The 26,732-nt window shown below is 38.9% G+C and overlaps 3 protein-coding genes across 6 annotated transcripts in view; 1 reads left to right on the forward strand and 2 right to left on the reverse strand.

The window, feature by feature from the left end:
• LOC135939337 (uncharacterized) overlaps nt 1-18,254 on the forward strand; it is a 33,478-nt gene extending 15,224 nt beyond the window's left edge. For both annotated transcript variants that reach the window (XM_065483668.1, XM_065483659.1), the window contains exons 5-12: nt 14,938-15,149; nt 15,451-15,628; nt 15,701-15,864; nt 15,927-16,100; nt 16,170-16,317; nt 16,372-16,481; nt 16,542-16,836; nt 17,028-18,254. In XM_065483668.1, coding sequence (XP_065339740.1) covers nt 14,938-15,149; nt 15,451-15,628; nt 15,701-15,864; nt 15,927-16,100; nt 16,170-16,317; nt 16,372-16,481; nt 16,542-16,836; nt 17,028-17,143 — 1,397 coding nt within the window. In that variant the 3' untranslated portion in view covers nt 17,144-18,254. The remainder of the gene's footprint in view (nt 1-14,937; nt 15,150-15,450; nt 15,629-15,700; nt 15,865-15,926; nt 16,101-16,169; nt 16,318-16,371; nt 16,482-16,541; nt 16,837-17,027) is intronic.
• LOC135939308 (zinc finger protein 423-like) lies at nt 646-13,192 on the reverse strand. 2 transcript variants are annotated; one of them, XM_065483627.1, is made up of 5 exons: nt 13,051-13,192; nt 12,702-12,861; nt 12,410-12,590; nt 7,753-9,353; nt 646-4,999 (listed from the first exon to the last, which is right to left on the reverse strand). In XM_065483627.1, exons 2-5 carry the CDS (start codon nt 12,810-12,812, stop codon nt 833-835), a joined length of 6,060 nt encoding a protein of 2,019 aa, XP_065339699.1. In that variant the 5' UTR covers nt 12,813-12,861; nt 13,051-13,192; the 3' UTR covers nt 646-832. The 2 variants fall into 2 exon arrangements, with proteins under 2 accessions (XP_065339699.1, XP_065339691.1); XM_065483619.1 differs by having other exon boundaries at nt 12,922-13,064.
• Nucleotides 18,250-26,714, reverse strand: LOC135939324 (uncharacterized). Of its 2 annotated transcripts, none has more exons than XM_065483647.1 (7): nt 25,665-26,714; nt 25,462-25,600; nt 25,201-25,357; nt 24,224-24,398; nt 23,091-24,140; nt 22,801-23,000; nt 18,250-20,601 (listed from the first exon to the last, which is right to left on the reverse strand). In XM_065483647.1, exons 3-7 carry the CDS (start codon nt 25,309-25,311, stop codon nt 18,496-18,498), a joined length of 3,642 nt encoding a protein of 1,213 aa, XP_065339719.1. In that variant the 5' UTR covers nt 25,312-25,357; nt 25,462-25,600; nt 25,665-26,714; the 3' UTR covers nt 18,250-18,495. The 2 variants fall into 2 exon arrangements, with proteins under 2 accessions (XP_065339719.1, XP_065339709.1); XM_065483637.1 differs by having other exon boundaries at nt 25,647-26,714.
• Nucleotides 26,715-26,732: the final 18 nt, after the last annotated feature.

Raw genomic sequence — 26,732 nt, forward strand, 5'->3', positions numbered from 1 at the left:
AAGTTGCACAAAACATCAATTTTCACAACGTTAATAATATTATGTCAAATCCAAAATATCAAATTGAAGATAGCCGAATGTGAACGCATGCGCCAACGGAGCAAACAAAATAATAAAGCTAAGCAGTACATTGACGCTATTCAAGCAAGAAATAGCAGTGCGTCTCCGTTTCAACTCGTCACGGTACAAAAGCAAAAAATGCGACAAGCTGTGAACCCCTGGACGGGCGGTCCATTCTCAGATGAATTTCTAGTCAATAACACAAGGTACTAAAAGTGCTTAAAATAAATGGCGACGTGTATCTATCTAATTTTTATACATTGATCACGTGTACCCTGTGCTTTGACCGGCCATTTTGTTGCTGAACAAAAAAATTTTGTGACGAAATAGAGATTATCCAATAATTTTCCTCGTCTCCGATTTCGTAATTTCCCCAGCTACCTCGAGCTGGATTCAAGGTTAAGGACTCTCTTTATTTTTTTTAAAATCTCGTAACATGTCGATTGCTCAAAAGTTGCAGATTATTTAAAACATCGGAACTGGATATCAGGATTTTACAGATTTCACATTGAGTCTCAATTTCACCCTAAAAATTGAACTTGTAGAACACGCGGGGTAAATTTCAAACCAAAATAAAACAAAATATTTCACTGAAGTATAATTATGCGTCTCTTCAACATTAAGTATATTAATGATTTATTTAGATTTAAGCGCTCAGAACGGCAACAAAACTATGGCACATCTCAAAAGCCACGTGATAAAGAATCAAAATAATTGTGCGTAAATGCTTGCTTACAAGTATCTTCTGACACATGCTTGAACTTAAAGGGCTTTACCTCGGCGGGTTCCACGATCCATTGACCTGCTTCTTTGCGCTGTTGTGAGCTTTGACATGGTCCTCGAATCGACTCCTCAGGTAGAACACCACGTGGCACAAACTGCACAGGAAGCCTTGGCAGGAGTGCTCCTTTTTGCAGTCGTCGATTCTCTTCTCCGTCATTTCCGACACGTCCTCGACCTGCATGATGCACCTGTCGCAGTCGAGGCACATGACGCAGTACTTGTTGCTGGTGTCCACCCAGGTGACGCTCATGGCCGCGCTACGCCGCCCCCCGTATTCGCCCGAGGAGGACGCCGTCACTAGCTGGGGGGTGGCGCCGGGCTCGAGTTTGGTCACAGCGCCAGGGCAGTAGACGCTGGACGTCAGGTGCTGCCTCACCTCGGCGGGCGTCTTCAACAGGTTCGTGCACATCTTGCAGTACCAAGCCATCCTTTGCACGTTTGGCTCGACGTCGATCAGGTACTGCTCTTGCATTTCTGGCGTTATCGAGTAGCACTCGGACACGTGTTCTTTGGACGAGGCCAGGGTTGCGAAACATTTGTAGCAGGCGGGACAGGAGGAGCAGCGCGGGTTGTCGGAGAAGTGCTTCACGAAGTCGGCTTGGTTCGGAAAGGATATTTTGCAGAGTTTGCAGATGTGGAAGCGTACTTTGACCGCGATCACAGCGTTCGAGCGAGGGTCTCTCGGCTTGTTGAACGTCTTCGCCGCCTCCGCACTCCTGACCGGGCCGATTACTTGCACTTCGTCGTCCTCTGGCTCAGTGCGCGTCTCGGCCTCTTCGACGGGTGGATCCGGTTGGCTGTTTTTGTGGTTGTTGCGCATGTGGTTGGACAGATGGAAGAAGGTCGCACAGTACAGCGAGCAGATCTGGCATTTGTACTCTTTGTCTGGCTGGACTTGATGCACCGACTTCATGTGCTCCTTCAAGTGCAACGGATGCTCGAAACTCTGCTGGCAGATATTGCACAAGACCCTTGGAACCTCTCGAGCGTGATTGCAGCTGAATTTTGTGTGAGCCAAGTACCGCTTTTTGTACTTGAACACTTTCATGCACATTTTGCAGCGGTAGCCGTGGTCGTTGTCCGCGGGGGCCTGCTTCTTGTGCGGAATTCGCGAGTGCGCGATCAAGCTTACTTTGCTATTGAATGACTTAGAACACAGTTTGCACTGGAAGGCAGTCTCCGTCTTCTCAAGAGGCGATCCAGGCTGGACCGGGTGCGGTGGGGGCAGCGGTGGTTGCAGCGAATGCGGCACCCTGAGGTGGGCAATTAAGCCGATGCGATGAGTGAAGGTTCTCGCACAAGTGTCGCATTCGAACACCCGCTGCTGCCTGACGGCCGGTTCGATCAAGTGCAGACTCTTCATGTGGTTGGTCAGCAGGAGCTTGGACTGGAATGATTCTGAACACACTTCGCACTTGTATTTCCATTTGTGCTCAAACCTAGTGTGACCAACCAGGTTGCTTTTGTTCTTAAAGGTTTTCGGACAGAGCTTACATTGGATCTGGCTACTGTCAGTACTTTTGGTTGTGACCACCTGGTGCATGAATTTGGTGTGAGCTCTCAGTCCCATGGGATGAGTAAACACTTTTGGGCACAGATTGCAAGCGTACAGTTTCTCTGGACTTTTCGCAGACACGTCAAGGTCTTCAGAGACAGCAGAGTCTTCAGAGACAGCAGAGTCTTCAGAGACAGCAGGGTCTTCAGAGACAGCAGGGTCTTCAAAAACTTCTGAATCTTTAGAAGCATCAGCATCTTCGGAGATTTCAGGGTATTCGGGGGCATCAGAGTCTTTGGAGATTTCAGGGTCAACAGAGATTTCAGGATCTTTGGGGGCATCAACATCTTGGGAGATTTCGGGATTCTTGGAGGCATCAGGGTCTTCAGAGATTTCAGGATCTTTGGGGGCATCAGGATCTTCGGGACGCAGAGGAGACGGGTCGCACTCCAAAGGAGGCTTGGCAGTGGCTTCCTTGTGGCTGAGCATGTGAGTGAGCCTTCGCTTGTTGTAGATGAACTCTCTTGGGCAGAAGTTACATTTGTACCGTTTGCCTCTCGAAGAGGGAATCCTTTTTGATGCAGTGGCACCATTGAAACCTTCCGTTTCCGGCGGGAGATCCTCACCTCGGTTGAGAGACTCGTCGGGATCTTCAGAGACCTCAGGGTCTGGATGGATCTCATTGGCAGGATCTTTGGCGCGAGGCAAATGATCGCGTGTCGGGATGGCAGGAACAATTTCGTGAGTGCGCATGTGAGTGCGCATGTGCGCGCGTTTGCGGCTTTTCTGGATGAATACCCTCGGGCAGTAGCTGCACTTATAGCGCTTTCTCTTTTGAAAAGGAACAACGTTTTCTGTGTCTTCGCCCAAATCTAATCCTTCTACTTCCTGCGGTGATCTTGGCTGTGGCCAACCAGTTTCTTGCTCTTCACCTTGGTCCATGGATGAATCCCAATCAGCAGAGGCTTCAGGATTTGCAGATACCTCAGGTTCAGCCAAAGACTCAACTTCTTCAGGAACTTCATAGTCTTCTGATGAAAACATCGGTTGCTGAGGCGAGGATTCCCGCTCAGGAGAGAGCTCGGCGTGAACGCGCATGTGCACATCACGTTGCTTCTCGTTAGTGAACACTTTCAGGCAAAAGTCGCAGTGATACAAGCATAATTCTTTCTCAGGGCTCGGATTCTTTACACCCAAGAGTTCCTGTAACCTCACAATTCCCACAGGAGATTCCGGACGCGCCACGTCAGTGTGTTGCTCCTCATCTTGGTCCGTGGGAAATTCAGGGTCTAGGGGAAGCTCAGGGTCTAAGGGAAGCGTCTCAGCGGGCATGGCGTCTTCAGGCACTCCAAGATCTTCTGAGACAGGATGGTCTGCAGAGACCTCAGCATCTTCTGGTAACTTAGGTTCTTGAGAGATACCAGGGTCTGAAAAGACCACAGGATCCTCAGGTGACTCAGGGGTTTGAGCTACTTCTGGGTCTGCAGAGATTTCGTGATCTTTGGAGACCTCAAAGTCATCTGTAGCAGGCTGCGAGCGCAGAGGCGAGGGTTCGCGCTCCAAAGCGGACTTGACGCTTGCTGCTTGGTGCTTGCGCATGTGCGTGAGTCTGCGCTTGTTGTATGCAAACATTTTCGAGCAATAGTCGCACTTAAAACGTTTTACGATTTTTTCTGAGCTGCTTTGACTTACGCCATTTGAAACCACACGTTCCTGCAATTCCTCTGTTTCTGGCGGTGAGTCTGGCAGTGTGAGGTTTGCTTCTTGGTCTAAGGGAACCTCAGGTTCTAGGGACAGATCAGGATTCGCAGGAACCTCAGGGTGAACGGGGTCCTCGGCGTCCTTGCATGGAGATGGAATACAAGGTGAGTGATCACGCTCTGAAGTGGTTGCTTCGTGAGTGCGCATGTGCCTGAGTTTGCGCTTCTTGTAAACAAACGTTTTAGGACAGTGGTCGCATTTGTGGCGCCTTTTGTTCTTAGTAAAGACGCTTTCAGTGGTCCAATTATCTGTATCCGATTCTGATTCTGTCTGTGTTACGTCAGTTTCTTCGTCTTGGCTCATGGAATAATCCATTTCAAATGGGAAGATAGGATCTTCACGAATTTCGTGGTCTGCAGGAGCTTCAGGGTCTGCAGATAACTCAGGGTCAGCAGATATCTCATGATCTTCAGAGAGCACAGGGTCTAAACTGGCAGGTTCTTCAGTTGGAGTCAGTGAGCGCTGAGGAGAAGGATCACGCTCCGCAGCGGACGCAAAGTTGGTTTTCTTGTGAGTGAGCATGTGTTTGAGCCTGCGCTTATTTTGGATGAACAACTTCGGGCAGAAGTCGCATTTGAGCCGCTTTTTCCTGTCAGCGAAATGACTTTTGGACGCTACCAGTTGAGAGGGAGTCAACAGTTTGGATGCATCGCTGCCAGGCGAGAAAGGTACAAATTTGATCTTTTTGCACCGTTTCAGGTGCATTATCAGCCGGCGAGATGTCAAGTACTTTGACTCGCACCCAGGACATTGGAAGCACGAAGAAGAGGTGTGCTGGCTAGCAACGTGCGTCGAAAGGGACATGTCACTTTTGAAAACGTTCTTGCAAATTGGGCATGTGAACTGCGCTGAGTTTGATTTCAAGTCCTTCCTGAAGGCCAGCTTCTTGTTCTCTGGGGTCTGGAAAAGGTTTTGAAACGTCAAAATGCAGTATTCTACATTGTTAACAACAATTCAAATGAAGCACATAAAAAGCATGAGCAAAAAAATGCGACCAGAATGCAAAAAGAGCAACACAACTTTATATTTGAAAAATATATTATTTAAATAATTGTAAAAAATTCCCAGGTAGAAGGTGAATCATTGAAGAAATTCAAAATCTAAAAGGGTAAAATTATGGAATTTTGCCATGACCGATTAGAATGGAAAAGTGATTGAGTCAAACTGTTCTCAAATAATTTGGAAGAAAGCTTTAGAAGTGTAAATTTAAATCAGCTAAATCAATGAAATTAAATATTTTGATAATTTGATATTGCAAAGAAATGTGTGGTGTAAGATTATTTTGTCTGATATTACATCAAATATGAAAATCTCACCACCTGCAGAAGACGTTAGAGTTCAAAGCTACCAACAGATGGCGCCATTGCATAACTTAGATGAATTTAAAGGCACTTTTATGCAGCGATTTTAAATTAAATTCAATTGCTGCTGAGCATTCAGTCCTTAAAATGTTAAGCTAAAAACGAAATATGTTTAGCCAATCGCCGTAGAAACGTGAAAATTAATTTTTGAAATAAAAATTTGTTTTCAGCACATCAAAAGAAAGCATTTTAAGGTCCGAATGCGCAGAAGTAGGTTTGAGTTTTAAATCTTAGCTTATGAACATTTCAATCTAAAGTAACCGTTGGATTTATTATGCGTTTTCTCCATTTGCAACTGTAACGCCTGTAAAATATGCAAACCCGGCACACAAAAAATACAAATAATTATGGACCCGCAGCTGTCTGATTTGTTAAAAAGAAACAATCATCTTTGTAATACTTTTTTCATTTTAAGTGTTCGCTATTTTTCTTATCGCATTCTACAACTAACTAAGTTGTTACAACCTATTGGCTGCTTCAAACACTAAAGGGCTTTTCGCACTGGGTGAATAATTTATTTTACATATTTGAATAACTTTTAAACTTGTTTTGTAGAATCTGGTTCAGATAGCATTCTTGCTATGCCAATAAAAAGGCGAGACAAAAACTAATAAGTAAAAAACACATTTCTATGACATGAATGTGTATTGTATTGAATTTGAATTGAAACACGTGCTATCATTGATTACATAAAAAGCAGGCAGACTATTTTGGAATATTGAAAAAAACTAGTAAATATGAAGAAAATTTGCATAGAAAACTATAATTCTCTTAACGACACTACTTACTTTTAGAGTGTTATAAAAATTGCATTTCCTTCAAATTTGTGCTAAAAATTGTACTGGAAAATTGCTGATGATGTATCCCTCTTGATGAGCGTGTTTTGTAAGAATTTTCGATTTTGAACCAAGCGTTTCTAATTGTAAGTTGAATAAAAGCAGGAAGAAAGCTACAATTTTCTAATATTTATGACAGGAAAAATGTCAAACATGTCCAATATTAAGTTTTATAATTTTAGTATGGGGCAGAGGTGCACATTTATTCCTTACTGTTCCTCAGACCAATTTTTATTATTGTCACTCTTGAGATTTTATTAATTGATTATATTTGCAATCTGATATTTTTTCTAAAATATGATAATTTTTTTGTATTAAATAATAAAAGTAAAAGTTAGTTAATCTGTCAATGACAAATTAAATGTCAAGAAGTGTTTCATTTATAGTTGCATATTTCATTCATTTAAATTGTAAAATGACATTAAAATTTGGATGAAAATCTAATTTTATAAACAATAAGAAATTTAGGAAATTTATAGCTATTTTTTTCAATGCTGTTAAGGTGGCAACACCACTATAATGGTTTCATTGTTTCTATATTTCTCTGCACTCAAAGTAATTCAGATTCAAACGTTATCATTACTTGCCAGGTTAGCCAAATCTATTTAGCGTCCAGCATTTAAAATCTAATCTTTTATCTTTTAAATTTATCATGATGCTGATTAAAATATAAATTGGGAGAATCGGAGTGACACTATAGTTAGTGCTGTACACCTGATATTGAACACTATCAAAACTTTCCACACTATATATGGTTTGATTCACTTCTTAAAGACCGTCTTTGACGAAGTTTCTGAGCACACCAATCGATTCTTGAGGGTCGAATATATGGTAAAGTGGATATTTTTGCCGACCAAAATGTGCAGCGCGACGTGCGTATCACAAGTTGAACTTTTTTACCGCCAAAAATATGAACCTATACATGAGAAATGCGCATGCGTCAGAGCTGGCACACGCCAACCGCCAGCTGCTAGTGGCTGACGTCACGCCTCTCCTCGACCACACCTCTGACGCTAGCGCAGTTCTCATATATTTATAGGTTCATATTTTTTACGGTAAAAAAGTTCTACTTTTGATACGCACGTCGCGCTGCACTTATTGGTCGGCAAAAAATCCATTTTACCAAATTCAACCCTCAAGAATCGATTGATGTGCTCAGAAACTTCAAAGACAGTCTTTAAACTAACTTAAAAATCCTCTATCAGTGTTAACATAATATATTGAAGTTTCTATCAAGCATAGTGTTTTAAACTCACATGTTTTAATCTGATCATAGAAAATTGAATATTAAGATTGAGAAATTGATGTTAAGTTTTCAAATTTTAGTATCTTTACCACACGTTTTCCGGTAGATTTTTATATTTTATAATGGTTAATTTTTTGGTCATGCGAGAGATGTGCTTCCATAATATCAAGTAGGCTTGTGCAATTATAAAAGTACAAAATTAAATCTTACCTTTGAGCAGTGCAGTATGTGTTTTTTCAAACTGCTGAGACAAAAGTCTCCCCAGTCGCAGTGTTCACATTGGAAGGGCAGAAGGTAAAAGTGCGCTTTTTTTATGTGTTGCACCAGCCCTGGCAGGTCGTGGGCCTTATCATCGCACTGGCCGCAAGACAAGAGCGTCCCGTGGAAGTACAGGTTTTTATGTGTCCCTGCGCTGCCATGCGTTCTTGACTCAGAAACTGTGATCTTTTCAACACGGGTTTCCTCTGGGCTTAGCAATTCAGCTTCCATTTCTTCTGTCATGGGTGATCCAATGTCTGACAACTCATTATCAATCAACTCGTTATCATTAGCATATTCTGCGTCTTCTTCTTCTGCCTCGTCTTGGTGCAGCTGCTGTTGCTGTACCACTTCTTTTTCTTGCTCTTCTTCTCTTTCTTCTACTTCTGATTCTTCTTGCTGCAGCTCTTCTTCTTGCTGCAGCTCTTCATCTTTCTGCATCTCTTCATCTTTCTGCAGCTCTTCATCAAACTGCGGCTCTTTATCTAGTTGCAGATCTTCATCTTGCTGCAGCTCTTCCTCTAGTTCCAGCTCTTCATCTTGCTGCAGCTCTTCCTCTAGTTCCAGCTCTTCATCTAGCGACAGCTCTTCATCTAGCGGCAGCTCTTCATCTAGTTCCAGCTCTTCATCTAGCTGCTGCTCTTCTCCTTCTTCATTGTCATCTGCCAAATCAACCAAATCTATTTGCTCGTCCTCATCATCATCATCGTCCTCTTCCTCCTCATCCTCTATAGGAACCATTGAATCAATCGGTTTAAGCAACAACCGATTCCACTCCTTGTGGAATTTCAGAATGTGGGTCGCCACGTCCTCTACATAGCCAAACTTCTTGGTGCAGAAAATGCATACAACACTTTTGCTATCAAGCTTCTCGTAGAACTTTACGAATCTGAAATCTGGATGCTCGTCAGCCATGTGCGTTACAAGTTCAAACTTGCTGGAAAACTCAGCATTGCACAAAGAGCACGCACAACCGTGGTTGTACTTGTAGTGGTCAAACAATTGGCTCTTGGTAAAGTAAACAAACCAGCACTGCTGACAGGGGTATGCCTTTTTGCCCAGAGAATGGCGATGGCTGTAGCTCATATGCTCAGAGAGGTGCGTGTGGCTCTCAAATGAGTTGGCACAGTAGGAGCAGCAGTAGACCCTCTGATTCCCTCTTCTCTTGGCCAGACAGGCCTTGTCTGCGATGTGCTTGGTGAGGCTGCGACGCCAGTTGAAGCTCATGTGACAGTTGGGGCAGGTTTGCTGGCCAGGGTGCATCCGCTCCATGTGCAGCTTTAAACTGCTGCTGCTGCTGAACTCCAGATAGCATTTCACGCAAGCAAAATATTTCTCCATGGTGGGGGGCTCTTCCTCTTCACTGTCATCGCCAAACTTGACTCGGCCATGGATGCAATCTTCAATGAACTGATCTCCCAATTTCTCAAGTGCCACAAAGCAATCGTTCTCTGATTCATTTTCTGAATCAGTAACTTCATCATCAAGTCTGATGCAGACTGGCGCGGGACTCTCGGGATCCTCGGTTTTGATTCTTTGTTTTTTTGAAGAGTCTGCAAAACACATCATTTGTTTAATATTCATTGCCAAATAGCTCATTTTATAGAATTAACCAGTTTTATAATAAGCACTTTTTGTTTGATGCCACCAATAGATGGCGCCACCGTATACTTTCGTAATAAATTTAATTTTAAGGCACTTCCGCTGCGATTTCAGACTCAATCCTACCACTGTGCATTCTTCTTTTGGCGTGCTGAAATCCAAAATCAGTTAAGTCAATCACCGTAGAATCGTGAAAAACTATTTTTTGAAATATAAAATCTTTTCCAACCTTTCTACAGCGAATTGTAAGACTGATTTTGGTTTTCAGCACGTCAAAAGAAAACATATGAAGTGAAGAATGCACAGTGACAGGATTGAGTCTGAAATCGCAGGGAAAGTTCCTTAAAATTAAATTTATTACTAAAGTATACAGTGGCGCCATCTGTTGGCGGCTTCCAACAAGAGGGGCTCATGCAACAGAACACATAATTGAAATGTAAGGAGTGGGTATGACCAATTAAAATAATAAATAAACACTCAATGAGCTTGGTACTCCAAATCTTGAGTCAAATCTATTTGAATGGACAATCTATTAAACAGAAAAGTTCACAGTACAAATATCAGAGTGTAAAGGTTATCACAAATGTTCCCAATTCAGATTAAATTGGTTATGTGTTTGACAAAGTCCAGAAAATGATAAACTGCAATAGGCATAATCATAATTCCAATCAGTAAATAGGTAAATAGATTCAGAGCAAAGTTATAGAAATTTAATTGTGCACATTAATCAGTACAAGCCAATTCTTCTGAATATATTTAATTTCTAGAGTAAAATCGTTTTGAATAGACAGTTTATTAAACAAGAAAGTTCAGAACATAAATATATCAGAGTTAAAAGGTTATCACAAATAAATAATGCTCCCAGCTTACGAATTGCGGCTTCAGATCAAGATTAATATGTATATCTGCTTATATTATGTTAATATTCATAAGTTTGATTTCACAATAAATATTATAGAACTTGATACACTGCAGTAGGCATGGTATAATCATAATTTCAATCAGTAGTTTTAATACTTGGTTGTAGAATTTTAAATTTATACATTATGTAATTGTAGAAGCCAGAAGCCTGTGACAATGAATTGTTTGTTTGAATTATTGGCGAGTTTGCAAAACGCAATAATAATTGTGTATGCAATCCAATGAATCGCAATCAGCGAATATGGAGCGGGGATCAAGAAAATACACAATTCATTGTTACAAGCCATTGCAGGAAATTTTAAATGAACATTATGTCCATATAAGTAAGTTTGGAAAGTAAGAGCATTGTTTATAGCTTTTGAATGTGATTTGAGCAATCATTTGTGTAATAAATTGTTATTTGATTCTTTAATTCATTTTGAACGTCTAAGAAATTTTATGTCTGAAATTCAAAATGACTTCATGAGGAAGAATTGTTTAAATAAAAAGCATTATTTTTGAAAATTTCAAACAAACGCATAAAATGATTTCCTTTAAGTTATAAACTAGTAAATGTATGAACCACCAGTTTTTTTCACAAAATTTCCTGGTATATTTATAGTGGCGTTTCAATATGGTGGCACCGTCACAGCGGTTTTTTACACTTCCGCTCTGATTTAGAGCTCACTTCCCCCGTTGCACACGACTGATGAAAAAGCAAGCTTTAATTCGCAGCAGAAAAATAAAGATCTCTTTGGCGAGTCGCAGTAAAAATGATATCAAAATCTTTTGGTGTGACCTTTCACTTCAGCGCGAGTTGAGATATGCGCACTGTGTTTGCTGCGATAAGCGAACTAATTACTGCCATTTCCTCAAATGTGATAAAACAAAAAACAACCTTACTTTGCCTCAAGGCACTAGAGTGAATACATTTGATGTGAATATTGAACTCCACAAAGTTTGACGTTTGTTGTTTAGTTTATATTCAAATTCTTCATTCGAAAATTTTTAAATCTTAAATTTATAGAATCATTTAAAACGTGATTAAAATATTAAATGGCTTAGTTTTGGTCTTAAGTTACTAAATAAAATCTTGAATGAATTAGTATCAAAGATTAGATTGGAAATTGAAATGTGAATTTCCACAACAACATTCTAAAAGTGGCGCCCTCTATTTTTAGCATTGAGCACTAACGTTTTATACAAATTTAAAGAAGGAAAAAAAGCAACAAATGCAAAGTAGTTATCACTTCGAGGTCGTTCAAATGATATCAGCAAAAAACATTTAGCTTGCGACCTTTGAACTTAGAATTGAAATGTGACAAAACAAACGCAAGAAATATAGTGATATGAATTCAGCTATATTTGATACTACTCAGAAGCAATATACAGATTTCATTTTAGATAACGAAAATTAAATCCCACTGGCTTTAGTTTAGTTTCTCAAAAGTTTAAATCTGCTGGTCAGACGGCAGCTTCAAGAGTATTTCAATTTCTTGACTGATCTAACTTTCTAGTTTATAACATATTTCAATTGTATTCTTAAATCCATCAAAACTTCACATAATTTGTTTGATGCAAATTGTTTGTGCGACTATTCAATTCTTGATTGTTTTAAGTTTTCAAAAGAAGATTAAATTTTAAACATTTACAAATTGAGTTTCAATTTAAAAGTTTGAAACAGCTCTTACTTTCAGGTGCTACTTTAAAATCAATAATTCCTGGGAGAGCAAGTTTATAAGTTTGAAATGCTAGAGAATATTCGATTATCTGATCAAACCAATAGTAATTTAAATGGATTTATTTTAAAAGCCAATTCTGGTGTTCGTATTTCGATTTTAACTTTTGAATTTTAAGGCAAGAAAAAGCAAGCGTAGCCAAGAGCTCTTTGGGAAAAGTCTTATGAGCAGTTCAAATGGAAACTGTGGTCAGAAATATTACGTCATGATGGAAATAGAATTAATTTTCAGAATTTTAAAGTTTTAAAAAAAGTTGCCAGTATTGAAGAAAATACCCGTGATTTGTAATATTACCATAAATTCAATTTTTAAGCAACAGAAAATTTCAATTTAAAAAGTCTACCTGTTTTTCATAAATATTATCTTACCCCAAGCGGAAGTTGCGTTCATAATCTTTGTTTTATCAACTTCCGTCCACCATGGCTGATAGTCAGCAAGCTCGGAAATGTCGATTTTTGATGCATGCACTTTCAAGAGGTCAGCCCATGTTTGGAAGGCGAGGAAGCATGGCGTGCAGATACAGGTTGAAAATCCGTGGACAAAGTTGATCTGAAATTGTTTCGTAATAATATGGGTGTAAAATTCACATGCGAGAAGTTTCCAAAGACTGAATGATGTCGCTCACAAAGATATGTACCGACTGATGCAAATGTAACGAACCTCCAGTCCTAGAAACTTGTGCGCCCATTGCTGGAAATTCTGCGGTCCGATGAGATCAATCGACAAGGATTTTTCTGTGTTCCTTAAACACATCCTGCATATTGCCTTCATTTCACTAGCCGGTTACTCCAAAGCGGATTGTGAGCACCAAAATCGGACACTGCAAAAGCAAATACTCAAATGTTAGGACTTGAAATACAACGCAAGCAAGGTGTCTCACTCTTGCGGAGATAAGCAGATCAGATAAAAACACACATGGGCCGGCGACTGCGTGATCATCTCAATTCGCGTTTCTTGTGAGAGAGCTCGAAGCAAAGCCCAGCAAAGCCACATCTATTCTATCCCTCACCTGTTTGATACGCCACACTCGGCGACACCAACACGCGGAATAACCGAACTGGGTCGATCGTTGTAAATTGTGTGTCACAGATGGCGCAGTCGGCGCACAAGTTGCACGGGCGTCGAAAATCAGAATCTTTTGCTCCACCTGTCCACCAAAAACTTACCGCTCTTCAAAACGCTAAAATAATTTAACCTTCTTTAACTCGCCTTTGCTTTCTTATGCAAAGTCTTTTCAATTTATAGACTTTTAAGGTCACGCCCTTTCCGTTACTTGTACTTAATCGATTGGCCAGAATCAGCCCTTTGACATCGTGACGTATATTATTTATTTGAATGATTTAGCGCCAAATAACGCGCAACCAATATAGTGATTATCTGCGACAGATCTGTCTTAAGGCCCTATTTCTTCTCATCAGTCGTGGTCTTGATTGCCTCACCCAACGAACTCTGACAAAACAAACAAGATTTTAAAATGTTCAATCCATTATTAAAAAAGCAAAACTAAAAAATAAACGCGCAAATTAAAATTTCAAACTGGGAAATTAAAGTTTAAAATTTCAAACTGGGAAATTAAAGTTTAAAATTTCAAACTGGGAAATTAAAGTTTAAAATTTCAAACTGGGAAATTAAAGTTTAAAATTAATTCCGCATTGCTCAATCTAAATTTTTTGTTGATGCAGGCTGATTACTCAGCACTGCCGCTTGTAAATATTAATTTATTAACCCAGAAAATTGTGCCTTTATAGACTCAACAAATAAATTATTTTGTGCTTCGCTTGCATTTAATTAGCACTTGCAAATAATCCCATAATTCTCTCACACATTTATGTCACCGAAAATACATTTTATGTAAAGGGAAATTAAAAACTATTCATTTATGTATCCGAAACTTTTAATTTTCGCCTCAAAGATGATCAGCTGCGGTGCAGCGCGGCACATCATTTTCTTCTTGCAGGCCGGCACTTCTCAATTTGATAAATATAGATGCTGAAATTATTTGGGTTTGCTGCTTTGAAGATCGTAGTCAATATTAAAAAAAAATTATCCCAGTTTATTCAGGACCAAATTTGCCTGTTACGAAAGTTGCACTATAATTAATAAAAAAATAAGCGCAAATCATGTTTTATAACGAGCTTCCTCTACTGATGAGCTCACGCCTTTGCCGGGCTGCACAAATTGCTGCCCGACGTGGCAAGAATAATTGATGACATTTTATTATAATGTGATCGACCTGCGGGGATCGATTATTTGAATCAAAATGACAAATTGGCAAAAACGTTACTGTAATTAATTTTCATTTTTTATTAAATAATGTGTGTACTTCTCTTGTTAAAAGTATGAAAGCTGTATATTTGAACCAACCCCGATATCAATTGATAAATTTATGACAAAACGTCTTTTAAATTATTGATGATTTTAATTATTCTTTAAAATTAACACAATGCCTTTTTAATTTTTTGATCCAAATCATGAAGTTGGAGTGAAATGGATCTTAATTCTTAATTTTTATTATCTAGTTGGAAAATGACAAAAATGAAAATTGCATTATGTGAATTTTAAAGAATATATTTTGTTAAAATCGTCAAGAAAATTTAAGAGACCATCAAGGCAAATAAAGGCCATCTAATTAATACAGATAGCAACGCGCCATATAAAGGGCACAGAGCAACAAGGTCACTTTAAGTCAAATAGTCTCTGACCTAAAAAAACGTGATATGCGTCATATATGCGATACGCTCACAAAAACAGGCGACAAGTCTAAACCGCGGCGCCAACTGAAATTTGTTCCATATATATACTGATCTCAATCCACTGTAGGCTAAGGTTAAAAGTTGAAAAATCGACAGACAAAAAAAACAATTTGTTATTAAATTTGAAACATTTTATATTTCAGGACGTGTTTTCGGACTGCCTGGAGGATACATCCAGCTGACATATTCATTTTTAAATTTCAAAACGGAGGTTGGAGGAGACTGGAACAGAGTTGATTCACCTTTTCTGCCACCAGCAGGAGTTTTCTGTCAGCCTCTCGCGCAATCAAACAAAACGCCGCATCTTCCCCCTTTGGCAGAACAATTTTCGGTCTCCATGGAAACAATTGTTCACGTAAGAAACTTTTCTCTTCCACCTTTTAAATGGAAATATGCATCTCAGAAATTAAAAAAATATATTTATAAACGTGAGGTACACAAATTATTATTGTTCCTAAAGGAATTAAATCAATTTGCATGACAGAAATTAATTTTAATCAGATTTTTTTTAAATTATTTATTTGAGCATTTCATCTTTCAATGCGTAAAATCTGGACTGCAATTAAATGACAAAAATTGAGATCGCTAAATCACTTTCTTATAATTAAATTAAAGCTAGTTGTTTAAATTAATTTTAATCAATTTCTTATATTCAGAGCTCGCGACTGATTTCGTATGAGCAACAGCATTACGACCTGGTGGAAAAGCTGGTTGCCTACACTTGGAGGCCGCACTTGCACACGCCTTTGCCACCTGTTAACTTTGGCAATTTTCCGCCAGCGCAATCTCGACTGCCGGCGCACAGCTTTAGGCTCGTTCACGATTTTAAGAGCGGTATAAAAGGATTCATTTTACAATTAGTAAAACCATTTAATTGTCTTTGCTCCAAATAAATAAAAATTTCAGGCGTCCAATACAGAATCAGCGAAGAAACGGGGAACTGCACTCTTGAAGGCATTCCTCTGGACGCACCTGACGCTGCTCTCACGGCAGCAACCAAACACGTCCGGCTCAGACACGCGCAAGAACTGCTACACGCCGACAGAGACAGCTTTGCCTACTGGGGTCTGGTGAGTGAACAAAAATCCCGCAAAAAATATGAAACGAAAATGATGAAAATATAAAATTTCAGCGAGAAGTGCGTGGTATATTGTGCGACGTGTGGGTTGCGTCGAGAGGCACCCAGAGAGGATTCTACTCGACCGTCGAGGTGTTCCTCTCGCACAAAAACTGGAGCGTGGAAATGGAAGTGCTGAACCACGTGCAACGCGTTCCTGTCGGGGTGGCCACTTATCTTACGCCAGCAGTAAAAAAATCCTAATTTTTTGTTTAACGCACTCACATTTTGAGGTATAATTTTTTCGTACTTCTACAGCAAGAGAGCCAGTCAAGCACGACCTTCCAGCACGTCTCGACGACCCACTACTACGGCTACAGGACCGGCCATCCTGCCTGGTCAAACTTTGAAATCGCGCCCTGCTTGAACAGATTGAACCGCCTTTTCTTGAAACTTTCTCTCCAAAGTAATATATTCATAAATAAGCATAAATAAATTATTTAAATTATTTTTTCCGTAGTTTCATACCGAGAGCTTTCGCAATTTAACCTGGAAGCAGTCCAAGACTCCCTACGAAGAGCAATTGCTGGCATTGCCGGTGTCTCGCCCCTTCGTGTCACTCAGATTACAGTGAGTGGTGGAAAAAAACCTGTAATAAATTCAATAATTACAAATTTCTTATTTATACAGTTGAGCAGTGAAGGCGCGAACGGCGAAGTGGCTGTGTGGTTCTCTTTGCTGGAGGCGCCAGGCCTTGTTGGGCCGGTCGACCAGCCGCGAGCCCAACTTTCGCTGGCCGACTCGCACCAGCTGCTCAGAGGCATCGTCCAGAGGCATCCGGTGCCTGTCCGGATCGGACTTGGTGGCGGAAGACAACGCGTGGTGCAATTCAGGGCCGGCTCTTTAGCTGCAGTGCCCGAGGCTGTTCACCCTGGAACCACCGGAGGCAAACCCAGACGTTATTTCCACGCCACCTACACAGCAGGTATTTGATAAATTAAATTTGCAAATTTAAATTTGGTGAACCATAAACCTGGCGTATTAATTAATTGCAAGGGCGCGGGTTTCATAATTAAAAAATATTCAAATAATCTGTATAATATTAAATAATTTTCATGGAGTACAAGCAATGAGATTTAAATTAATATTTTACCTGTTTTTCTTTCTCCCCTACAGGTTCAATGGCTGGATTCGGATTTTCAATGGTGGTGCTTGGGCTGTGCGTTGGTTTGCTCTCTGGGTTCCTGCTGTGGAAGAAACGTCCTGGAGTCCCGTACGAGTTGACAGAATAATTTTCGAATTGATATTTAAAAAAAATGTGCACACAAAAGTTACTCAGCACTGGTCGCCAATATAAAGAGGCCAATCACCTGTCACGTCCATGTTAGTGTGAAGCTACACGCTGCTCGATTCCCATAAAACAATCACAATTTTTTTGTGTCAAAAACAAATTTATTCCATTTTCTTATTGTGAAAGGGCTTTCTTTGGTGTTCTCGTCTTTTCAAAATCCTATTGATTCTGAAAAATAAGTCTTTCATGTTGCAATTTTGCGCACTTTTCTGTGTCTCGAAATAACAAACTAAATTATATTTGTGGTGTGATTTAAAAGTTGATAAAATAATATAATAATTGCTGATTACTTAAAATACTCACAATTTAGACGTGTAGACACTCACAACCAATCTCAAAATATACACGCAGGCTTTAGGATGAAAAATTAAAAAATTGGTCCACATTGCGGGAGAATTAGTTAAAACACGTAAAAATTTACGAATTTAAAGTACCATTCAGGGACTTGTTTTATCACGTTGTTTAGCATTAAACAAAATGCATTAAATAGCGACAAGGATCAGCAGCGTACTAAAAGAAAGAATAAAATGTAATTAAGTGTTTAATGTAAGACTTCATTAAATTGCAAAAGTAAATTTACGCTCATATGCAACATACATAAAAAAAGTAAATTTAAAATCTCCATTTACGATCTTTACACGATATACGTAAAACGCTCATTAAAAATTTATGATCTGTGGTTATCTTAACTGGATGATTTTTTTTTGTCGGATTGGTCCACCTCTTTGAGTGATTAAAAAGGGAAAAAATGCTGTCGCCTCACACAATGAAAATATTTTGAAAAAGATGTTAAATTTTCTTACAGCCGGAAAAATGGAGAATCAAACATTTAATATTACTGTGTACATATAAATGCAATTTCAAGCAGGGCATTCTACTTCAGACTGCCTTTCACAAAAGACACCACGAATGTTAAATGACTGCAATTAATTCGCTTCAAAGATTGGAAATTTTGACTGCAATTCGATTTATTCAAATGAAAAATCTTGTCCATTACAGAGTCCCTGCTACAATGTTTATAGTCTTAAAAATAAAATCAATTGAGAATATTATTACAGGTGTTACACTATTTATTCGTTGTGAACAAATATACCTTAAATTTATATTTGCCATTTAATTTTGAACACATAAATGAGATTCATACAACACGGTTAAGAAAATAATTCACAGAGGCAATAATTTCACATTCCAATTCAAGTCGGCGATTCACACGCGATGAATATACAATCTATTTAAAGTAGCCCAATAATGTTGCCTTAGTCTTCTACAAACACTCCGTTGAGTTGGAAACTTTTAGCAAGGGGCATTTGCCACGACTGTTGTACTTCGTTGCTGCTCGTCAACATTGGACATTCGTGGTTTTTTTGCTGGTACATCTTGGCTCACGTCGCAGTTGAGCATGACCGGGGCACTTTTTGGACTGGTGGCCTCTTCATTCGGCGTCGATCGAATTTTTGGAATTTCCAAGAAATTTGGATTAACTGGTTTTATCACCCTGTCGCACACAACACTTTCTAGATTTCCTGTTTTGTGTGTACGGAAATCAATGACGTGAGGTTCTGGTGCGCTTTTGCTTGGTTCCACCTCATCTAATCGAAACTGTCCCACTTTGCGCGCAGGTTTTTTTGTGCCCTTCTTAGCCCGAGGACCTCGGCATTGGCTCGCGTGGATTAGATGCACGACCTTGCTGACAAACGTCATGTTGCACATTGGGCAGTAGAGACATTCGTTTTTCTGGTGTGCGGGGTGGTACATTTCCAAGTGCTTTTGTTTCATTTCAGGACTGAAAGATACAAAGTCACACATCTGGCATTTTTCCGCCTTCCTGAAATCATTCGTCAATAAGTTGGTTGGTATCTGCGAGACCTTTTGTTTGGTCAATTGAACCCGCTGTTTGGTTGATTTTGTTAGCAACCACGAAGCTAATCCTTCACTGCTTGTAGTGCCCACAGAATGGCCAGAATCGATGTGAGCATCAAGTGAATAGAGCGATGGAAATTTAGGTCGGTCTGGGCAAGTGAAGCAAATGTGCCATCTCAGTGGCAGGTGAGAAAGCGACATGTGCTCATTCAAAATCAATTCTGACTCAAAAACAGCCGTACATTGATGGCACTTGATTAATCCTTGCTTGACAGGTTTGAAGTTTATTGGCGTTCGATCGCTGCAAGTTACTTGACCGTTTTTCAAGCTAGATGTATCTGAATGCGCATTCTGACCCTTAATCGCCTGCGCTTTCTTGGACGCGGAAATTGGAAACGGGCTGCTTGGAGTTGGTGCAGAAATGGTGCTTTCACTGCTGCCAGCCATTTTGCTAGAAGAAATACTTGCATCAGGCTTCTTAGTTGTGAGGGAATCCAAATTCTTTCCCGGAGCCCTGAGAAAGTTGAAAGTTTTCTTGATAATCATTGATCCACTTTTTGTACCTCTAACGATCAGCTTTTTTTTGATAGCAGAATGGCGTTCATGCATCTGTGCGAAGTGAGAGTCGAGCTCTTTTTGGCTGGGGAAGAAAAATCCACAAAAGGAGCACTTGAAGTGGATGGTTTCAGGGTGGACGTCATTAGTGTGTTTGTACATAGCAGCCATGCTGGGGAAGTGATCATTGCACGACTTGCATTTAACGAACTTGAAGTCAGGCAGCACTTCATACGGGCAGCTCCTGATTCTTGTCTTGACCAGTTGATTTACTAGAGAACACTCAGCAATGTGGTCCTTGAAAAATACGGCGTCGCCGATGAAAATCCCGCAGCCAGGACAATTCGTTGCGACCCGGATCTTTTTGTTGGGATTGTATTTCTGCTTCTTCTTCAATTTTTCTATACCCAGTTGTTTCTTTTTTAATGGACGACTATCTGGTTCATGTTGGTTGGACTTTGAAATTTGCATCCATTTGGGCTTCCAGCGGTGAAAGTGCAAGTCATCTGGAGAGTCTGGTCTTACAGGACACCGGTCTTTTTCATTCTCATCAGGCAAGGGATTTATGCTAAAGTCAACAGGCTTGACTTGTTCAACAGTTTTTTCGCGAGGCTCAACCATAGAAGTGGAGGGCTCAGCATTTTCTGTTTCAAACGAAGTCTTCTTAGATGAGCAGGATTCGACACCTTCATGACGGCTTTCAGGTGACACCTCGGTATCTTTCTGACAGTTGCTTTCGCATTTTGAGGGAGAAGCGCAATTTAAACTTTTAAAATGGGAGGTTCTTGTGTGTTCTACAAGTTGCGACATAGTGGAGAACGGCGCTATGCTACAATAAATGCAAGGAAATTCCTTGGCTAACGGAGGGGTATTTACTTTATCACAGCTTGATGGCATTGGCTTCGTTGTAATGGCAGGCTGCGGTTTCGAGATGACCAAGTTAGTAGGTGGCTTGCTGTCTTGATCTTGAATCATGGACGAAACCTTAAACATTATGATCAAAATTTAAATTGAGTGCAGTTATTATTTAACCTTTAGTCCCTAAATTTTTTTTTTTAAAGATTCACGTATAAAAGAAAAGAAAGTACCATTATACTTAAGTTTTGCGTTTCTAGTGTCCCAATTTTAAAAATTCTCAGATTGGGTTGTTGTTTAATAGGATCGAGGGTAAGTGATAAGAGACTATTAAGTCTAACGGTGTGCTGTCTTTGCAATTCAATTTCCCCATTCAAAAATATCTCTACTCTCACTTCACACAGATGCATGGACGCTAAAATATCATTTCCATCTTTTTAACTTTTTGCCTATTCTTATTAGCTAATGGACCAATCGCAAGCAACGGGATCGAAGTGATATGGTGAGTATTTAAGTCAAAATGATTTAGTCAGACTGAATTAGCAAAATCTCGATTCCTGAAAAAAAATTTGCTTCTCCAAGTGTACGAAATCCAGACTTCTTGCATGTCTACAAGCTGATATACTTTTTTTGTCTGTGAACTGCGCCCTAAATTGAACTTGCAGAAGATGGATATCTATATAATAATTTTGTAGAAAACCAGCTGATGATCAAACTCTCGCAGATTGAGCCGGGATTTTGTGACACTCCCAAGATGACCAAGACAAATTGGAAATTGACTCTCTATGATAGCGTGTAGTGTTACAAGGCACGCGTACCACACCTTCATTGTTATTTGCAAATTCAAGAAGTCCCACAGTGAATGACCATTTGAAAATTTTTCTTGGGTTGCACAAAGGTTAAAACTTGTCAGTCCCATTCTTCAGTGCGAAAGGCACTGTTCTAAAATAATTGTGTGGTCAGAATATAGAATTCTAAAATTTTATGTGTAACAAAAGAGAATATGTCTGACTCAAACAAACTAATTGATACTGAATAATAAAGTTGGACACTTTAAAGGTTTAATTAATTTAACGAATTTAAAATCTAAATTCTGAAAAATACCAAAAAAATTACTGAACCAGAATATTCAAAATCGAATTAAGTTTAATGTTTTGTAAGTACAGACAAAACATCAACAATGAGCCATTTAGAATGCGTCACATGTGCTGGTAAAATTTCAGATATTTTAACTTCCACTGAAAAATAACGAAATTATCTTAAAACATAAATATAATATATTTTTTTAACATTTTCACCATCATCATCACCCTTAAATTTTGGGCTCAAACATTGAGGTCGTTTTTTAGTTTTTATTTTTCCATTTAGTATAGTTGCAGAATATATATTCATTCAAATCTTGGAGCAAAACAGACCAAAAAGTAAAATTTTTAAATCTGTAGTTTGAAATTGAAACTGTTAGTTAAGTTATTTTTCAGGGTGTAGGGTGTTAGGCCAAGTTGGCTATCATCCAACTTCCTTAGTCATTAGAACCGCTATTACGTCACAGTTTTATGTAATTCAGTTCTGATGCAAGAAATATCAGCCTTGCGGAATTTCGTAAGGTGTTGTGAAAGAAACCGACTACATTCTTGATGCTCAAAAGGTTTCTTCTTTATATCTTTGACAAATTTCTTGTTTTTCAATAAAATAACAGGACGCTTCTATTCCAACACTCGTCGACGATATAAAAGAGGAGGTTCTTGAGCAATGAATATGAAGTCAGTTTCTTACATAATGTGAAACAGCCAAGAAACACTACTAAACCTCACGTTGAAATCTTATCTCACTTTCCACGATTTGGTTTCTCGGATTGGAAGAACTATGATTTACAATTTAGTGGCGTTTACTATCATAAGTAACATGTTATCTCAAAATCTTGGACGCTTAGAACTTATTGTTGTCTGCGCATTAAGTATGGCATCTTATCTAAATTTTAATAAAATATTCAACAATAAATATAATAGCACTAAAATGTTTTAATTTTTTTAAATCTCGTTTATGCGCCAAAAAAAGTCTGATCTCCAACTAGCTACTTAGTAGCAAAAGCCTGATGGACTTTTTCGCCATTGGTTAAATTGTCCGAACTCACTGTTATATATCATGGGGCTCAAATTGAAGCTGACGTCACGCTGATCACGTGACTGTGGTCAGAATCGAGTGTTGCCACAAGTGAGTTTTGCAGTTGGCGAAAAAGTTGATCAGACTTTTGCCAAAAAGTGGCAATTTGTAGATCGATCTTGTTGCCGCGGCATGAACGATATCTTATTCTGAAAAATAAAATCATACCTCAATAGACACTGTGGATACCACAGGAATCTTGGGATTTTTCAAATGCTGCTCTAAGTGTTTCCTCAAATGAAATCTCTTGTAGAAGAATTTCTCACAATGCGGACAGTGAAACGTCAGGGTGGAAATCCTTTTAACAGGAGCAATTCTCTTGATTGGTATGTCTTTTGGAATGAATTTCTTTTGAGCAGATTCATCACCTAGAAACAAATTGAGTTAATTTATACATTTATGATTTATTGAATATTATAAAATGAACGCAAATTTTAAGAATATTTAATTTTAATTACTGTCGTTTGAGTCATATTTTAATGCAGGGGTGTGGCATTTTTCTTCTTGCTCTGCAAGCTCCAGCACCACATCTGGCGCTTCTAGAGTTCCCATCAGTTCAGGATGATACTGAAGGAAATGTTTAGCCATTCGCGATTCTCTTGGAAACATTGCATCGCAAACAAAACACTGCAGGGGCTGACCAGCAACTCTCTTGCAGAAGTCTCCAAACCGAAAATCTGGGTGTTCAAGTGCCATGTGCGAAAAGACCAGCACGTTGCTCTTGAAGGAGGCAGCGCATTGTTTGCATTTGTGCTCTTTGTGACTGTGCTTGAAATGATCATCCAACTGCTTCTTCTCAAAATATACAAATTTGCAGCCCGAACAACGGTACATCTGATCAGGGAGTGGGCCTTTGTGGACATGGTTAAAGTGGCGGAATAACTTCTTGTAGTTGTACTCCGACACATGGCACTTAGGACAGAGGAGCTCAAGTTGAGGGATATCTTCGCAGCAGTTCTGTTCCATGAGGTGATTTGACAGTTTGGTGGTGGGAGGGAACACGCTGAGGCAAAATGGGCATGACTTGAACTCAGGGTGAAGTTTGGCAAAATGCTGTTGTTTTTCCAGGAAATTTCCAAATGAAATGTTGCACTTGATGCACTCAATTATGATTAGCTTTGGCTGATATTTACTGAGATCAACCAGGCCTTTGCAGCACTTATCGATGAAATTGGTATTCAGAATTGGAAGTTTCACCGAGCACTCCTTAATACCCTCATTGGAAAATACTGCTTCAATGGAAGGTGTGAATGATGGCTCAAATGGCTCCTTGTGATTTTTTGAGCATTTAATTGCAACTTCTTGAGTGCTGGAGTTGCATTCAATTGCAACTTCTTGAGTGCTGGAGTTGCATTCAATTGCAACTTCTTGAGTGCTGGAGTTGCATTCAATTGCAACTTCTTGAGTGCTGGAGTTGCATTCAATTGCAACATCTTGAATGCTGGAGTTCCATTCAATTGCATCTCCGTCGTAATCCTCATCAATTCCATTTTTTTCCAGTCTTTCATCTGAAAAAGTGAAACACGTGTATCATTATTTTGAAGATGCATTTTCCATGGTAAAACAAAAAGAGACAATTTTTTTTAAATACCATCGGATTTCATCCCAGGTTTTCTGCATGAGAGAGAATTCCACCACTTTGGCTGATTTCCTAAAAAGTCGTCTCCTTGGTGTTTGGCTCTGTCTGCTACCATGGAAGCCCAATTTTGGAATGTTGTCACACATGCCCAACAAATACTTGAGGAAAATCCAGGTATGAATTTCAGCTAAAATCAGAGAGTTAAGTTGAGTGATACATGTTAAATCGTGTCATTTAAAAAACCCTAATTGGCGATTTATGAATTTTCTTCAGATTTCAACTGGCAAGTTTAAATGAAATAGTTAGGATACATACTCACTATTCACCTTTCATTCACTACAAATAAAATAATTTCCAAACATTTTGAAGAGCGGCGTTCTCAAGAAAAATTGCGGATGAAAAATACGATTTAAACTTCTGGAACATTTTCAGGAGGTTGGCTTTACAATTATTAGAAACCATAAAATAGTTCAATATTAAAATAAAAGGCGTGGATTAATTTAAATTTTGTATGCTTATAATATGATGCTTGTTCCAAACCCATTCTACTGGATATATATACAGATTTATAATTTTGGTCTTTCATTGAATGATACAGAATTATACAATTTTGAAAACGCATAAAAGTTCTTGAGTATGCGAATAGTGCAACTGATTAAAGTTTAAATTCTTTTTCATAACATTTTCTCCCATAAAAATAAATCAACTAGTCGATTAAAAGAGTAATAACAAATAAACTGATTTTAAATTTAATTTATATGTTGTGTTAATCATTTTCCTTATCGTGGTCTACAACTAGTTGTTACAATGGAGGACATGCAATTTTCAACTTCGACCTACTCACACTTCACAGTGGGATAGGGCAATAATATTGATTCTTCCCATATTCATCAGACCGAGAAACGTTAAGTGAGCAAAAGTGTGTGTATTTATGAATTGCAAGGCTAATGCATAATTATGTATGTATGTAATCAATAATTTATTATTACCTTTAAGCCTAGGTTAATGCAAGCCCACTTCTCAAACCTTTCGACATTCAATTCTTCCAGGTGGATGTTTCTGTCTGTAGGACTTTGACAGAACCGGCAGAAAGGATGCATTTTTAGTCCTTGGTCTCTTAAAGCATAATCATGGCGCGGCTTCCGTCTGGAATAAAATTTAAGAATGATCAAATTTTCAAGGATGGTTTAATTAATATGTAATTTACGAGAGAGAATCCCAATAATTTTCAGTTAAACACATTAGTTTACCGATATAATAAATGATTCTTTGAATATCCAGATTGAAGGCATAATTGTGCTGCGATGACGCGACCTTCCGATTTTTGTGATCAAGAGAGGGGATGATGCAACAGCAGAAACGGCAGAAACCACTGCATTGCCAGGTTACCTAACGGACGAAAGATTTATAATTATGCATAACCATTCAATAAAACGTTTAATGATGTCCTTGCCAGGATGGATTCGCTGGAAGAGCATGAGCTGCCACGTTCCTGCTGTCTCTAAAATCTTACATAGATTCAAGGCGATTGTAAGGCTTGGATTCGTTGTTGTCGATTGAAAACGGCGGGAGAAGTGAGAAGATGCCATTCTATGCGCTGCGTTAACACGAGTTGCACGACGACGTCCGCTAGATGGTAGTAGAGACGTTCGTCGTTTGTGACCCAATACCCAATGAAAAAGGAAAATCATAAGGTTGCGAAGGTTGCGAGTTGTATGCCATTATAAAAGGGAAATTAAACATAATGCAAATTTTCGAAAAACTTTTTCTTAAACAGATCACTTTAATTTCTTTTGGTTCGATCCTTACAAGTCAACAGTTTAAATCGATAAAAAATTATTTTTCATCACTGATGCGCAGGATGAAAAGTCAGTAAAATAAAAAAAACGTGAACGTGAGAATTTTTTACATGGTTGAAATTAGGGAAATTAGAGTTACTAAATAATAAATGAGAAAAACAAATTTCAATTGATTAATTTTGCCTTCAATGACATCAAAGGAAGAATACATTTTGTTAGTTTTATAAATCTTAGTGGTTCCATCAGTTCCATCATTAAAAAAAATTTAGAAAAATTCAGGCGATGGTTAATAATATCTCACCCACGAATTTGGATTTATATTTAGTGGAGAAGTAGAAGAAAATATTTAATATTTATGTAATAATTACATTAAATTCAAGGTACATATGCGTGAAAATTATCGCCAACGCGAGTAAAATATTCAATCAATGGAATTTTTTGAAATTACGGTCAAATTTCCTGAAGAAACTAAAGAATAATTATTTTGTTTCAATTATACAGATCATTCGCCACTTAATTCCTTCCACACACCGAAATTCAAATTTGAATAAATAAATGTTTTTCTATTAAAAAATTTATCCGAAATTCTAGATGCTGTAAATCGGGTTAAATTATTGAAATGCAAGCATGAGCGTGTAGCGCATTGTGTCTCGCTGTTTAAGTCGAGTGTCGAGTGTTAGTGCCACGCCTACTCGCAGCTGGAGGTTGGTTGCATGGGTTGC

The sequence above is a fragment of the Cloeon dipterum genome, chromosome 1 (assembly GCF_949628265.1).
Source record: "Cloeon dipterum chromosome 1, ieCloDipt1.1, whole genome shotgun sequence".
Classification (NCBI taxonomy): domain Eukaryota; kingdom Metazoa; phylum Arthropoda; class Insecta; order Ephemeroptera; family Baetidae; genus Cloeon; species Cloeon dipterum.

Coding starts and splice junctions, on each gene's coding strand:
- LOC135939324 (XM_065483647.1), bottom strand. CDS start 25,311: ATGCATCCTTTCTGCCGGTTCTGTCAAAGTCCTACAGACAGAAACATC. Junction 24,141..24,223: donor ACCTGGGATGAAATCCGATG/GTATTTAAAAAA, acceptor TCACTTTTTCAG/ATGAAAGACTGGAAAAAAAT. Junction 20,602..22,800: donor TATCCACAGTGTCTATTGAG/GTATGATTTTAT, acceptor ATAATGTTTAAG/GTTTCGTCCATGATTCAAGA.
- LOC135939308 (XM_065483627.1), bottom strand. CDS start 12,812: ATGAAGGCAATATGCAGGATGTGTTTAAGGAACACAGAAAAATCCTTG. Junction 9,354..12,409: donor GAACGCAACTTCCGCTTGGG/GTAAGATAATAT, acceptor TGTGTTTTGCAG/ACTCTTCAAAAAAACAAAGA. Junction 5,000..7,752: donor ACATACTGCACTGCTCAAAG/GTAAGATTTAAT, acceptor AACCTTTTCCAG/ACCCCAGAGAACAAGAAGCT.